Below are 14,321 nucleotides of genomic sequence, written 5' to 3'. Positions count from 1 at the left end.
GCTCCGACGATTTGAGTCTTGGCGTTTCGTTTCGTGCGTTGGGTTTGCGATGCGTTTCGAGTGAGTGATGCGATAGAATTACCCATTAGTTACACAATTAATCCCAACTTCTATATCTAACATACAATCACTATAATTAACTTGCGTTTAACGTCTGCGATTCAATTGCGATAGCGTTGCGATTGCGTTTCGATTAACCACCACAAACATAACATAATTAAACATGCACAAGTAACACATAAAGATCACACACACGTAAAAAAATATCCAGAATGCATAATTCGAGTTGCGAATGCGACTTCGATGCGATAAGCGATAAGCGATAAAACATGCGATAAATAGCGATTACACCTCGATTATTAACATGTACTCCACATAATACAACTAATGCGATAAAATAAATAGATTATCTACAAGTCAAAGAAGTCAAAACAGTAGTTGAGCAAGGTGTGACAGATCGCGATTAGCAATCTTTTCTTCCTTTGACTTCAATCTTGACTTTGACTTTGACTTTCGAAACACGGGGTGTTACAGCGAAGGCTTACGTAGGCACGTCGACACACCCGATAAAAGGTTCGTAAAAATAACTTTTTTTTAAGTTTATATTTTTATTTTTTTGTAACATATTTTATAGGTAATAATCAAACGGGTGAGGTGTTTTGGAAGGCGGTTTTGGCGAAGTTCCTTGAGCTAATGGACCAAGGCCCGTATCGAGATGTCGATTCAGTGTCATCTAAGTGGCGAAAAATGAGCGGGTTTGTCAATAGGTTTTGCGAAGAATATAATAAAGTATGTGGAAGTGGGCGTCGTAGCGGGATGAGCGACGATGATGTGTTCAAAAAGGCGTTGGATCTTTACACGTCGAACAATGGTACCACGTTCGGGCGTGGGAAATTATGCGAGCACACCCAAAATGGGTGCCGATTCCGAACGAGGTGGAGATGGCGAAGCGCCAAAGGACATCGGAATCCGGTTGTTATAGCGCCGACGGATCGGATGCGAGATGTCACATAAACTTAAACGATGACGCCGAGTTCGACGAAGAATGATACGCCGTACATGAAGCGGAGCGTCCCCCGGGCCGGGATAAATCAAAGAAGGAGCGGGCGAAGGAGAAAGAAAAGCAAAAGGTCGACCCGAAGATGGACGAGTTTATGACACAATTTAAAACGTACACCGAGGTCACGACCTAAAAGGCGAGGGCGAAGGAGCGGGCCATCGAAGAAAAGTCACGGGTTGCGGGAGAAAAGTTACGTATGGCGGGAGAAAAGATTCGATTGTCTGATGATAAGGTTCGGCTCAAGGAGTGAGAAATATTAACGATGGATGTTGATAGTTATCCCGAGCCGAAACGTTCGACTTTGATTAAACTACAAAACGACATCATGAAGAATCATCAAAGTGGTTGATTTTTTTTAAGTTTATGTTCTTTTTATTTATTAGGATTTTTTTAAGTTTATGTTTTTTAAGTTTATGTATTGTTTTTTAATATTAATGAAAATAATTTCTTAATTTATTTGTTAAATGTTAAAAAAATGGAAGATTAAAAAAAAAGAAATAAAAAGTGGTGGGGTAGGATCATCCTCCCATTTCCACTAAATTTGTGGGATGGACCATCCTCCCAAGGATGGTGATGTGGCGCCTAGGTGGCGGATCATCCCCCTTTGGAGGATCATCCCTATACCATGTAGCCTAAGGCTAAGGGGTATGGGGACGGTCCCTCACCCCGTCTTGGTTCGGCTACGCCGGCACACCACGCCGGCCCCCCTCCGTCCCGTCCTGAGCGTCCACTTCTTGTCGTTTGCGATGAACCAAACATGTGGGCCCCCAAGTCAAAAGTAGCCGTTAAAAAAAATTAAATTCGCATTTATTTCAAAATATCCAACGGTTATTTAAAAAAAAATACACAATTCACTCCCACTTTTATAAATATTCACATCTTTTACACCTTTTTTCACAACTTTTCACCCACTACAATCTCATATCTCTCTCACATTTTATAAACCCTCTTCCCTTTTTATAAAAACTCATCTATTTTTATACCATTTTTTACCAGCTACCACCCCATCTCTCTCTAAAAAATTATCATGGCTTCACATTCTTCCATTTCTTCAATTTCTTCCATCTCTTCATCATCTTCGTCTACGTGGTATTCATCATCTTCGGAAGAGGATGCTATTATGCACAACATGATTATGAACGCGGCTCAGGTCTTCATGGCGGGTGATGAAGCGTCGTCCCAACGGCTAACTAGACGAGCAAAATTAAACCGAGACCAAGAAGGTATTTTACTATTTTTTCCTTATGTTTTATATAGATTTGAAAATGTATTTTATAATTAATTTCATTTATGTTTCGTTTTAAATTTATAGCCGCCCACGTTAAGCTAGTAGCCGATTATTTTGCCGACGAACCCGTGTACCCAGCCGAGATTTTTTGACGTCGGTTCCGCATGAGTCGTCCACTATTTTTACGTATCGCAGGCGACATGGCCCAGTCTAATCCGTTTTTTACACTGCGAAACGACGTTAGGGGGCTAAGGGGTTTCAGTAATTTACAAAAATGTACGTCGGCCATTCGCCAACTGGCATACAGTTACGCACCCGATGCATTAGACGAGTATATAAGGATGTCTGAAAGAACCGCACGTTTATGTTTGCAGAAGTTTTGCGAATGGGTTATCAAATTGTATAGCAAGAGATACTTGCGGAAACCGAACGCAAACGACGTTCAAAAATTATATCAAGCACACGAACAGAGACACGGTTTCCCAGGAATGCTCGGGAGCATTGATTGCATGCACTAGCCGTGGCAGAACTGTCCAGTTGCCTGGCAAGGTCAGTATACTACGGAAGATCATGGACATCCGACTATTATTCTAGAGGCTGTTGCGTCACAGGATCTCTGGATCTGGCATGCTTTTTTCCGTCTACCTGGTTCGCTCAATGACCTTAACATCATATACCAGTCATAGATATTTGAGGATGTAGTGGCGGGTACAGGTCCAGACACAAGTTTTACGGTTTCGGGGGTGGAATACAGGCGAGGTTACTACCTAGCCGATGGAATATACCCAACATACTCGACAATCGTTAAAACTATTCCGCACCCGACAAACGAAAAAAGAAAAAAATTTGCGAAGTATCAAGAGAGTGCGAGAAAAGATATTGAACGGGCTTTTGGTGTTCTACCAAAAAAATGGCAAATCATTGAACATCCAGCACGTTCGGCTACACCCAGGAGGTTACGACACATTATGTATGCTTGTATCATCCTTCATAACATGGTTATTGAAGACGAAGGTAGAGCGATATGCGAGTACGACGAAAACGCGTCTACTGGAAATTTTGTTCCAGTTAGTGGGGAACAACAAGATTTGAACATGTTCGCTCTACGTAACGAGTACACACATCATAACCTACAAGCGGACTTGGTGGAGTACATTTGGAACAACGCTCAAAACGAACCCGACCACGACATGGAAGAAGAAGACTAGTAGCTTATTTTAATATATTAGGATTTTTAAGTTTATGTTTTTTTTAAGTTTATTTTTTTTAAGTTTATGTTTTTTTTTAAATTTATTTTTTAAGTTTATTTTTTTTTAAGTTTATGTAATGTTTTTAATATTAATGAAAATATTTTATTAGTTTATTTGTTAAATGTTAAAAAAAGTAGAAGATTAAAAAAAATAAAAAAACATAAAAGTGGTGGGGAGGACTATGACTCGGACCATCCTCTCATACCCTCTAGTTTTGTGGGATGGACCATCCTTGGGAGGACTATGACGTGACGCCTACGTGGCGGATCATCCTCCCTTGGAGGACCATCACTGAAGAAACAGTGATCTAATTAAGGTATTAATTAGAGGGGTTCATGTTCCTATCATAGTGGTTAATCTTCTTTGAGGTATTTGAGCTCCGACTGGTTAATCAACCTGCAAAACAGAACACCGTTACTCGTTAAGAGGGGAATGTGGGGGTTTCCCTCTTAACCGGGCTCCGGCGTGAGAATAAGCAACTGCTTTGAGAGTAATTAAGTAGTTAAGAGTAAGAGCCGAGAGAATAGAATGAATAACCTGAGGAATGAAGGTCTCTATTTATAGCCGGAGAGGTGTAAGAGGTTGTGGGCTGATGGGCCTTGGGCCAGGAACGGACAACAACGAATATGCTCTTTGCCTCGCTGGCCTCGACTGCTTAGTGGCTTTTAGATGCTCGTCGGTGCTGGCGCACCTTAATTGGAGCCACGTGTCATTGTTGTCGGCCTTGTTGTCCCTTCTGTCATCAACAGACAAGTGGAGATCGTGGGACAGTTGTCCCCGTCTCTTGATTGGTGCCATGTAGGCGTCCTTGTGTGCTTATCGTCAGAAGATCGTGGCGCACGATTGAACAGAGCCTGCTGGACGCTCATTGGCTCTTTTTACTGCCACTTGTACCCTGTGTACCTCTGTAGGTAACAGCGCGTCTTCCTATGGAGAGGATTTTGTTTGGTGGCAACTAACCCGCGCGGGGTTAGTGTGCTCACTTATACCATTGTTTTTATACTAAGTGTTGCTATCTGAGTTTATTATGTGCTCTTCCTCGCGCGGGGGTAAGTCACAATGTGATGTGAGCTGCGCGAGGTTGTTATTATCGAGTTGTTATGCTAAGGAGTATGGTCTCACGTGCAACCTGTTATGAGGTTTGCGCGACTTTTTGGGACCATACCCCTTCAAGTCCCCCCAGTCCAGTGCTGCACCATGCGCAACGCAAGTGGTTGGAGCTCTGGACTTAATAAAAATAAGAGAAGGGAAATTGTCCTTTTGGTCCTGACTTGTAAGGCGCATGTAGAAAACTGTTGTTTTCGATGCGCAGGTACTAGGCAGGTGTCGAGTGATTTCTTGTTTGTCCTTTTAAGCGCGCGGGGTTATAGTGGTTTACGTATATCTGGCGCGACTCATATGACTTCTGCATGAAGTTACTTGCATGTTTTATGGCGGGAAACTTCGAAATTTGAACTTCTGACAGGTTGGTGAGATAAGTCGCTGAGGGCGACGTTTGAGTTGACCCCTGGCACGGGTGTCATCATGCCGCCTGCGGCGGTTGCACTTCATGTCAGGAGAGTGAGGCCCACGCGCGCGTGGTAACCGTCACTCCTGGTTTCCCGCTTGACGTGGCAACCTCCTGTTGGTTAGCCTAGCGGCGAATTCGGCACGGTTACCCATCGCATTAAATGCGATGGGTATATATATCCGAAGAGAAAGGTGAGAGATTCACTTTCTCTTCGTTTCTTCTCCAATTTCCTCTCAAAAGGTCTTTGAATCTTCAAAGTGTTCTTCATCTTCTTCAAGATCTCTTCAAATCTTCAAACTTTTCTTCGTTCGTTTTTCCAGATCCTTCTAAAATATGAGTGAGGAGCACCAAGAGGTTCCTGCTAGTGAGGAAGGACCGGTTCCAGTCCTTAGATGGGACCTAGGTTTGTTCGAACAGATTGTTCGGAGCTTCAGATTCCCACCGGAGTGGGACGCCCGGTATCCGGCTCAGGGCCAAACCGCGGCTGATGCCCCACCCGGCTATATTACCCTTTATGAAGATTTCTTTCTTCAGGGTAACTTCCGGCTGCCGGCGACCAATTTTCTGGGTAGTATCCTCTCTTACTACAGGTTCCACATATCTCAGATGAGTCCACCTGGGATGGTGAGGGTGAGACATTTCGAGTTCTTATGTCAGTCTCATGGCATCGAGCCATCCGTAGACAAGTTTCGATCCTTTTACCAACTGCAAAGGACGATGGGGTTTTTTTCGTTTGCGAGTCGTGGTGCGGCGAAGAAGATCTTGTTGAATCCACCCAAGAGTTTCCATGATTGGAAACCCAAGTTCTTCTTCATCAGGGAAGAAGTTGTGCCGGTTGCTATGACCTTTAGGGAATGGACTGAGGCCATACCCAAGGAAGATCTGCCGATCCCAAAAACGGCTTTGTGGTACCAGCAGCTGACCCCAACCCCTAACCGGGTGTTTGGGGAAAATGTTCTAGTTGCAGCAAGGATGAGTGACCAGTGGTCACCTAGCAGTAGGGAAGCTCCCGTTTTAAAGCTTGGCGATCAAGGTTAGTCGTTTTCCTGTTTTTTGTCTAAGATTTCTTTGATTATTACTTACGTACCTCCGTTTATAGAAGCGCAACTTTACCAAGCTGCCTTCTCTACTTTTGGAGGCTCCATGGGCGTTCGCCCAGTGCGCGATGATGAAGAAAGCTGGTATGACCAGATTAAAGGGAACTTCATGTTTCCAGCTGCTGATGCCTTCGCTTCGCCGCCAACTGCTACTGAAGGTGCGCAATATCCAAAACCTCGTCCATTGCGCTCTGTGACTCTCGCTGGGAAAGAAACTTTCTATCTTTCCAGCGAGGAGTCCGTAGGATCTTCCAGCGGCGAGCTAAGCTCTTGGTCTAAAATATTTGCAGGTGTGTTGCGCGACTTGGGGATTGACCCAGAGGAGAAAAAGAAGAAACCGGTGAAGAAGAAGAAGAAAGCGGAGCCGGAGGTGACCAGCAAGGGCACTGGCCCTAGTCGCGCAACAGCTGCTGCTGGCAAAGGTACTCTTCGCCTTCGTCAACGTGACTTGGATGATTATGTGATCATCAGTGACTCATATGAAGGTTTATCACATGTAGCTAAGGGAAAAGCTGGTGCTGGTGGGTCGAAGAGTTCCGGGAGCGCGGGTTCTCGCAACCCTGAAGCTGGCGCGACTCCGTCTTTCCCAGAGGATGAAGAGGTGGAAGAGGAAGATGCTGCTGCTCGACTTATTGGGCGGAAAAGGGGTAGGAGCGAGGCTACAACTGGTGTGGCTTCCGCGCCTCAATCTGTTGTGATCCCTGCGATAGGGAAGACGAGCAGGCTGCGCTCGTTGTATCAATTTTCTCCTGGTATGTTCTTTTCTTCTCTTTTCTTCTCTCAAAGACTTTTTTGCTTACACTTGTCTTATTTTGCAGAGATCAAGAAGAAGACCCCTGAAAAGGCGGTTACATTCAGTGAGGCGGGAGTAAAAAGGCCCAAGATAACCGTTAAGTCCACTGACGCTGTAGCTCAGGACGCCGCGAAGGCGGCTGAGGCGCAGCGAAAGGTGGAGGAGGCGCGTAAGAAAGAAGAGGAGAAGAGAAAGAAAGAAGAAGAGAAGAAGGTAGAGGAGGAGAGAAAGAAAAGAGAGGAGGAGGAGAGGAAGAAAAAGGAGGAGGAGGATAGGAAGCGGAGGGCGGAGCAGGAGAGGTTGGCTGAGGTGGCCAGGAAGCAGGCCTTGGAGAAGGAGGTAGCGGCGAAAAAGGCTATGGATCAGTCTTTGAAGTCTCCAGGTCCTGAGGTCACCAGGCCAACCAGCACCGGCCCTGTTCTCACTTCGAAAGGGTCTGGCCGCTACTCTTCTAGCGGCGCGAGCTCCGGTGGAGCTGGGGGTTATAACCCTAATGTGATAGGGGCGAAAGATACCGTTGGAGATATCTACTACAAGACATATACTGAAGAAGAGCGCGGTGATGTCCTCCATCAAGCCCCCTGGAGCTTAAAACAGAAGGATACTTTTATTGAGTTTGGCGCTTCGCGCGAATGGTTTTTGAATTCCTTCCCCCCTGGTGAGGTCAATCGGCAAAGGGCAAAACCCCATGAGATGTTATATCGTACTTATATTCTTGGGGAGGCCAATGCCCGCGCTGCCAACCACCAGATCGTTCGCGAATGGCGAACGATGGTTCGGGAGCGCGCCGACTGGGAGGCTTATCGCGAGCGTATGCTGAAGCGAATTGCGGAATTTGAGAAGTCGAAAGCTGCGTTCGACGAAGAAAGAGCCAAGTTTGAGGCTGACAAGAAGGCGGAGGAGTGGGGCCGCGAGGGGCTGCAGAAAAAACTCCACAATGTTGAGGAGCAACTGGCCAAGGAGAAGGCCGAGTTCAAGCGTATATGCGCCCAAGACAACGAGCGTACTTATGCTCTACGACAGAAGATCGTTGCTCTTGAGGCTAAAGTTGCGGACTTGACCTCAAAGGTGGAGGAAGCGCAGGGTGAAAAAACTGCCAAGCAGCAGATGGAGGTTAGTTCTACTGATTCTCGCTCTTCTTTTTGTTTATGAGATTTCTCTAAGTCAATTCTCAAGGCGTTTGTCAATTTTTAGGTTGAGCTGACTGAAGCCAAGGTGCAATTGTCTAACAAGGACAAGGATCTCCATGCCAAGGACGTTGAGATAGCGGAACTCAAACGTCGCTTGAATGAGCAAATCGACAGATGCGAGTCCTTGGAGATTGACCTTGAGGCTGAGAAGGTCAAGGCTGCTGATGCTGAGGAGGCGCGTGCTGTGAGCACTGCCGCGCTGAATGTGGCTCAAACCAACTATTCTGAGGCTCAAGGTATCGTCGATACACTTGTCTCAGAAGCGGAGTGGATGCGCACTCGTGGAGTAGTGTTGGTAAGTGCCTTGTGCTTTTTTCTTATGTTGATTTGAAGAGTTTTTTCTTTAATGCTTATCTTTTGTTGAAGGTTGCCAACTCCATCCTGAATGCAAACGAGCTAGATCGCGCCGTGGTGGCTCTGACAGATGCGGCGCGAGCGGTGGGTCATCGAGGAGGCTACCTGGAGTGTGCTGATCATGTTGAGCAAATGCTTGGGCAAGAATTTGACACAAGCCATTGCTCAGTAACAGAACGTGCCGATGCTGCGCTGGCAAGTGCTGAAAATTCCTATGACAACCTCTCCTTGCCTATCATGGAGTTGGTTGTCGAATCGTTAAAGAAAGACGACTGGTGCCAGCGTCTTAAGGCAATCCTCGATCCACCGGTTACCGTCGAGTTGTCCGACGAAGAGCCAGTTGGTGATGATGGCGGTGATGGTGATGATGATGGCAACGATGATGATGGTGAAGATGACGGAGATGATGGTGATGATCGTCGCGGAGAGTAGGAGAGTTTGTTGAGTAGTTAGTTGGTAGGCATTTGTGCCTTTGTAACTTTTTTGAATATTCTTATGTATGATGCTGCGCGGTTGCGCAAGTTGTTAATGGAACATTTTGTTTTTTCCGTTGCAATTATTGCATTGTTATAAAACTTTATGCTAAATTAGCTCGAATAAATGGAAGCGTTTTGTAAGTATTTAGGTGATCGTCCGGTCTCGCGCTTTGTTTGCGGAGGACCTTGGAGGTGGTTTGAGCCGTCCTGAAATGCTGTAGTGTTTTCGCGCTAATCAAAAGTTTAACATGCATTTGTAACGAAAAAATGTAATAGAAAAACATGTCGTGTGTTTTCATTTAAGTCGGAAGTTGGCTTTTAGGCCTTCATACATATTTGCCAATGGCTCGTAGCCGGCATAGCGAATTGAAAAATGGCGCAAGGCCCAAAAGATTACATATAGCATTTGCGCAATTGTTGCGCATTCCAAGTTCTTGGTAAGATGTGGCCATCTAGGGTGCGCAATTTGTAGGCCCCTTTGCCCAGGACCTCATGAATCAGATATGGGCCTTCCCATTTAGGTGCCAATTTCCCTGGGCGTTCCGCATTTGATGCTTCGTTGTCGCGAAAGACGTACTCCCCTGGATTGAAGGTACAAATGCGAACCCTTGTGTTGTAGTACCTTTCCAGCTGGGTTTTGTACTTGGCCTCTCTGATTCTCGCGATTTCGCGTCTTTCTTCTAACAGGTCCAAGTCTAGGCGCCTTTCTGTTTCATTGTCAACCGTGTTGACCATTGTCATGCGTGGCGAGGGCATGCCAATCTCCGCTGGGATTACCGCCTCTGAGCCATAGACCAGACTGAAAGGGGTTTCGCCGGTACTTGTCTTTGGCATGGTCCGATGAGCCCATAAAATGCTTGGGAGCTCATCGACCCATCCGCGCCGTCTTGTCCCTAATCTGGCCTTTATCCCTTCGACGATGCATTTGTTCACACTTTCCACTTGTCCGTTGCCTTGTGGGTGCGCAACGGAGGTGAAAGTGTGTTCAATGTTCATCTCCTTCATCCAGTTCTTAAGATCGTCCGAAGCAAAGTTGGTGCCATTGTCTGTCACAATCTTGAGCGGGAGGCCAAATCTGCATATGATGTGTTCCCATATGAACTTGCGCACAACCATAGCCGTGGTGGATGCAAGGGCTTTGGCTTCTACCCACTTTGTGAAGTAGTCAACGGCTACTATGATGGACTTTACAGCACCGGGTGCATCCGGGAAGGGTCCCACCATGTCAATTCCCCATTGTTGGAAGGGCCATGCGGTGGACACGGGAATGAGATCGTTTTTAGGACGCAGCGTTTTTGGAGAGTGTCTCTGGCAAGAGTCACACTTGCGGATCTCCTTCATTGCGTCAACATGCATACCAGGCCAGTAGTAACCGGCGCTCATGATCTTCGCGACAACCATCCGTGGTCCGGAGTGAATGCCGCAAATCCCTTCGTGGATTTCCCTTATCAAATAATTCGCGTCCTGGGGGTCCACACAGCGCAGTAGTGGTCCCAGGAAGGATTTTCGGTACAGGATACCGTCATTCATTTCGTACTGTAGGGCTTTGGTTTGGACCTTTCTTGCTTCCGCTTTGTTCTCGGGAAGCACCCCTTCTTGCAAGTATTGGATGATGGGGGTCATCCACGATGTTTGCCCTGTTTCGATCACATTCACCTGTCGCAGCAATACTGACGGGTTCTTGAGTACCTCTATCCTTACATCCTTGGCGAGATGTTGAAAGGAAGTCGAGGCGAGTTTGCTCAGGGCATCTGCGGGCTTGTTTTCTGAGCGATTGATATGTATGACTTCGTGGGTTTTGAATTGTTGGAGCAATTTTTTCGCTTGTTCCAGATATAAAGCCATGACTTCTCCCTTTGCGTCGTATATGCCATTCACTTGACTGGCTATCAGGAGTGAATCAACATGTGCGCGCAAGTTTTTTGCTCCCATCTTGATGGCGAGGCGTAAGCCTGCCAGAAAAGCCTCGTACTCAGCTTCATTGTTGGTGTTTTTGAAGTCGAGCTTAATGGCGTAAGTAAACTCGTGCTTTTCTGGGCTTACTAGACGTAAACCTGCTCCCGCGCCATCTTCATTTGATGCCCCGTCAGTGTAAAGCATCCAAGTTTCCTCTGTTGTGTTTTCCTTGGGAGTCTCTATCATTTCGCATTCCTTGATCTTATCAGCCGGCACTTCTGTGATGAAGTCGGCGAGGACTTGCCCCTTAATGGCTGGGCGCGGCCTGTACAAGATGTTATGGCCGCCCAGTTCAATGGCCCATTTTGCCAACCTGCCTGATGTCTCAGGCTTCTGAAGTATAGTGCCAATGTGGAAGTTGGTAAGCACAGTTATCACATGGCCTGTGAAGTATCGGCGTAATCTTCGGGAGGCGTGTAGTAGCGCAAGAACCAGCTTTTCCATTGTGGAATATCTTGTTTCTGGGTCTGTGAGTACCCTGCTGACGTAATAGATCGGGGTTTGCACACCATTCCTGTCTACCAACAATACTGACCCTACTGCCTTATCCGAGGAGGACAAGTACAGCACAAGGGGCTCTTTTTCAAACGGTGCCGTCAGCGTAGGGAGTTCGATCAGACACGCTTTCATTTGTTGAAAAGCTGTTTCAGCTTCCAGGGTCCATTTGAACTCTTGCTTCTTTACACAATTGCGCAACGTGCTAATGAAGGGATACGACTTTGCGGCGTGATTGGAGAGAAAATGATTTAGCGCGGCCAGCCGGCCGGCTAGTCGTTGCATTTCCTTGATGTTTCTTGGTGAGGGCATTCGTTCTATAGCTTGTACCTTCTCTGGATTCACCTTGAAACCGCCGTTTGTGACTATGAAGCCTAGAAACTTCCCTTCTTCCATGCCAAAGGAACACTTGGCTGGATTTAGCTTCATATTTACGCTGCGCAATGAGTTGAACGTTTTTTCGATGTCTTTTAACATTTGGTCCTCCTCGGGACTTTTCACCACTAGATCATCGATATAAACCTCAATGTGCTTTCCGATGTCACCTGCGAAGGTTTTGTCCATCAAGCGTTGATAAGTCGCGCCTGCGTTCTTCAGACCAAAAGGCATCTTTGTGTAGCAGAAGATTCCAAGGTCTGTTCTGAATGCTGTCTTGTCTTCATCTTCTAGCTTCATCTGCACTTGATGGTATCCTTTATAGCAATCCAGAAAGCACTTCCATCGGTATGGCGCGAGAGAATCAATTTTTTTATCGATCTCAGGCAAGGAATAGCAATCCTTTGGGCACGCCTTGTTGAGATCAGTGTAGTCCACGCACATGCGCCATCCGCCATTTGATTTTTCTACCATCACAGGGTTCGCGACCCAGCTTTGGTATCTTACCTCTCTCAGGATTCCAGCCTTGAGCAACTCACATACTTGCTCATTCATCGCTTTTGTCTTATCCGCGCCTAGGCTGCGCCTTCGCTGGACTTTTGGTTCTACAGAAGGGTACGTGTTTAAGCAATGCTCAGTTATGTTGCGCGGGACGCCGGTCATGTCTGACGGGGTCCAGGTAAATATATCCATGTTGCGGAACAGCAGTTGCTTTAAATGTTTTCTGATGTCTGACGAAATGGCGTGGCCAATTGTCACTGTTTGCTCTGGGTACTTGCGGTTTAAGACCCATTTTTCTGGCTCGGTCGTAGAGACCTTCGCCGCTTTTGTTGGGCGCAGCTCTTCAGTTGACATCACTTCTTTCTTGGCGTATATGATTGCGACGCCTGTCTTGGTAGGAAAACCTATGGCAGAATGAGGTGTTGAAGTCACCATGTTTAGTTCGCCTTGTGTTTCCCTTCCAAGAAGCACATCATGCCTTGATTTCACTGGCATTACCATAAAGTTCACATTTGTTGTTCTTGAATGTTTCCCGTCAGAGAGCGTGACAGGGAAACTGATTTGGCCGAGAGGGAAGACCATTTCATTGCAAAAGCCGGACAAAGGATAATCGACTGGCTCGAGTCTCGCTTTGTCTTCTTCATCGAATTGATTGAAACATTGTTCGTAGATGATGTCGGCTGTGCTTCCTGGGTCGATGAAGATGTACTCTGTTTCATAGTGACCAATTATACCAGTAATGACGACGGGTCGTGTAGCGCGAGGACCGCCGCGCACTACTGGGAATATGACTTGCTGTTCTTGCCAAGAAGGCTCGTAGGGCCGTTTGCCTTTTTCTCTCGCGGTGTATCTTGGTCCGTTGACCATGTGAGTCTCTAGCCGTCTCACCTTTTTGTGGCTGCCTTCATCGTGACGCTGGAGCTGACGGGTGTCCTTGCGCACATTCTTCACTAAATGGCTTAGCTTGCCGCTTTTGAGCGCTCTTTCGATTTCCTGGCGCAAACTGTAGCAGTCATCGGTCAAATGCCCCGAGTCTTTGTGAAAATCGCAGTACAAGTTAGGGTCTTGCCCTTTCTTGTTTGTCATTGGCCTTGGCGCCTTGAAATCGACATTCTCCGTCATCAATACCTCCTTTGGAGTTTTTGTGAGCGGAGTCCAGTGTTTGTCACGGTTGTCGTCTCTGACTGCTTTCTTGTAACCGATTCGGTCAATCGTATCTCGCGCATCTTCTCTGTAACGTGGCCTGTCGTCACGGCCTCTGGGTCTTTCAGACTTCCAATCGTTGTTTTTGTATTTGTTGCGCTTGTTATTGTTGTCGCGCGGCCTCTCGTTTGCTCTTGAGAATCGGTCCTCGGAATAATAACCCTTTCCACCAGCAAGGGATTCCTCGGTTTGCGCGACGATCTTCGCTGCTTCCATCAGCTTATCCCACTCTTTTGGCATCCCATCTTTGCCTGTGATGGTTCTAATGAGGCTATCACAGCGTATAGCCTTCTTGAAGTGGCAGCGCATGAGTTGCTCACTGACGCCGCCAATCTCTAAACATTCCTTGTTGAAACGCGTGATGAAGTCCTCCAGACCTTCACCATCCCTTCGCCATATATCTTCTACTTCCGTCGTATCACGCTGATAGCGACGTTGTTGGCTAAAGTAGCTTAAGAACTGCGTCTTGAAATCTGTCCATGACTTAATCTTCCCGGGCGGAAGGCTGTCAAACCAGGCGCGAGCCGCTCCGGTAAGCGTTTGAATGAACAGGTGGCACCACATGGGCATGTTCCAACCTCCCATGCAGCCCACACTCGTGAATGTTCTGACGTGGTCGTCTGGGTCAGTCAACCCATTGAATTTCCCAACGGTTGGGGGTAGCTTCTCTCGTGAGAGTGGTGCGAGTGCGATTTTCGGGATAAACTTGGAGTGTTCCGCAGCTTCCGCTGGTCTGTATGCCAGGCGGAAATCTCGTTCAGCCTCTTCTGTATAGCCAATGTGTTGTCTTGGCTTATAGTACTCATGGTTTTTTGGTAAACGATTAAAGACTG

At 46.8% G+C, this 14,321-nt stretch overlaps 1 protein-coding gene across 1 annotated transcript; it reads left to right on the top strand.

Moving 5' to 3' along the window:
* The first annotated feature begins 7,592 nt into the window (after positions 1 to 7,592).
* Positions 7,593 to 8,527, top strand: LOC118488885 (myosin-6-like). The gene is made up of 2 exons (XM_035986296.1): positions 7,593 to 8,051; positions 8,133 to 8,527. Exons 1-2 carry the CDS (start codon positions 7,632 to 7,634, stop codon positions 8,457 to 8,459), a joined length of 747 nt encoding a protein of 248 aa, XP_035842189.1. The 5' UTR covers positions 7,593 to 7,631; the 3' UTR covers positions 8,460 to 8,527.
* Positions 8,528 to 14,321: the final 5,794 nt, after the last annotated feature.

This window comes from Helianthus annuus, chromosome 2 (genome assembly GCF_002127325.2).
Source record: "Helianthus annuus cultivar XRQ/B chromosome 2, HanXRQr2.0-SUNRISE, whole genome shotgun sequence".
In the NCBI taxonomy this organism is placed as follows: Eukaryota; Viridiplantae; Streptophyta; class Magnoliopsida; order Asterales; family Asteraceae; genus Helianthus; species Helianthus annuus.
The sequence above is the reverse complement of the archived record's forward strand: the minus strand, read 5'-3'. Positions and strand labels throughout refer to the sequence as shown.

Excerpts from the sequence above, each read along its gene's own strand:
- LOC118488885 (XM_035986296.1), top strand. The coding sequence starts at position 7,632 with ATGTTATATCGTACTTATATTCTTGGGGAGGCCAATGCCCGCGCTGCC. Across the intron at positions 8,052-8,132 it reads CTGCCAAGCAGCAGATGGAG|GTTGAGCTGACTGAAGCCAA; the intron begins GTTAGTTCTACT and ends GTCAATTTTTAG.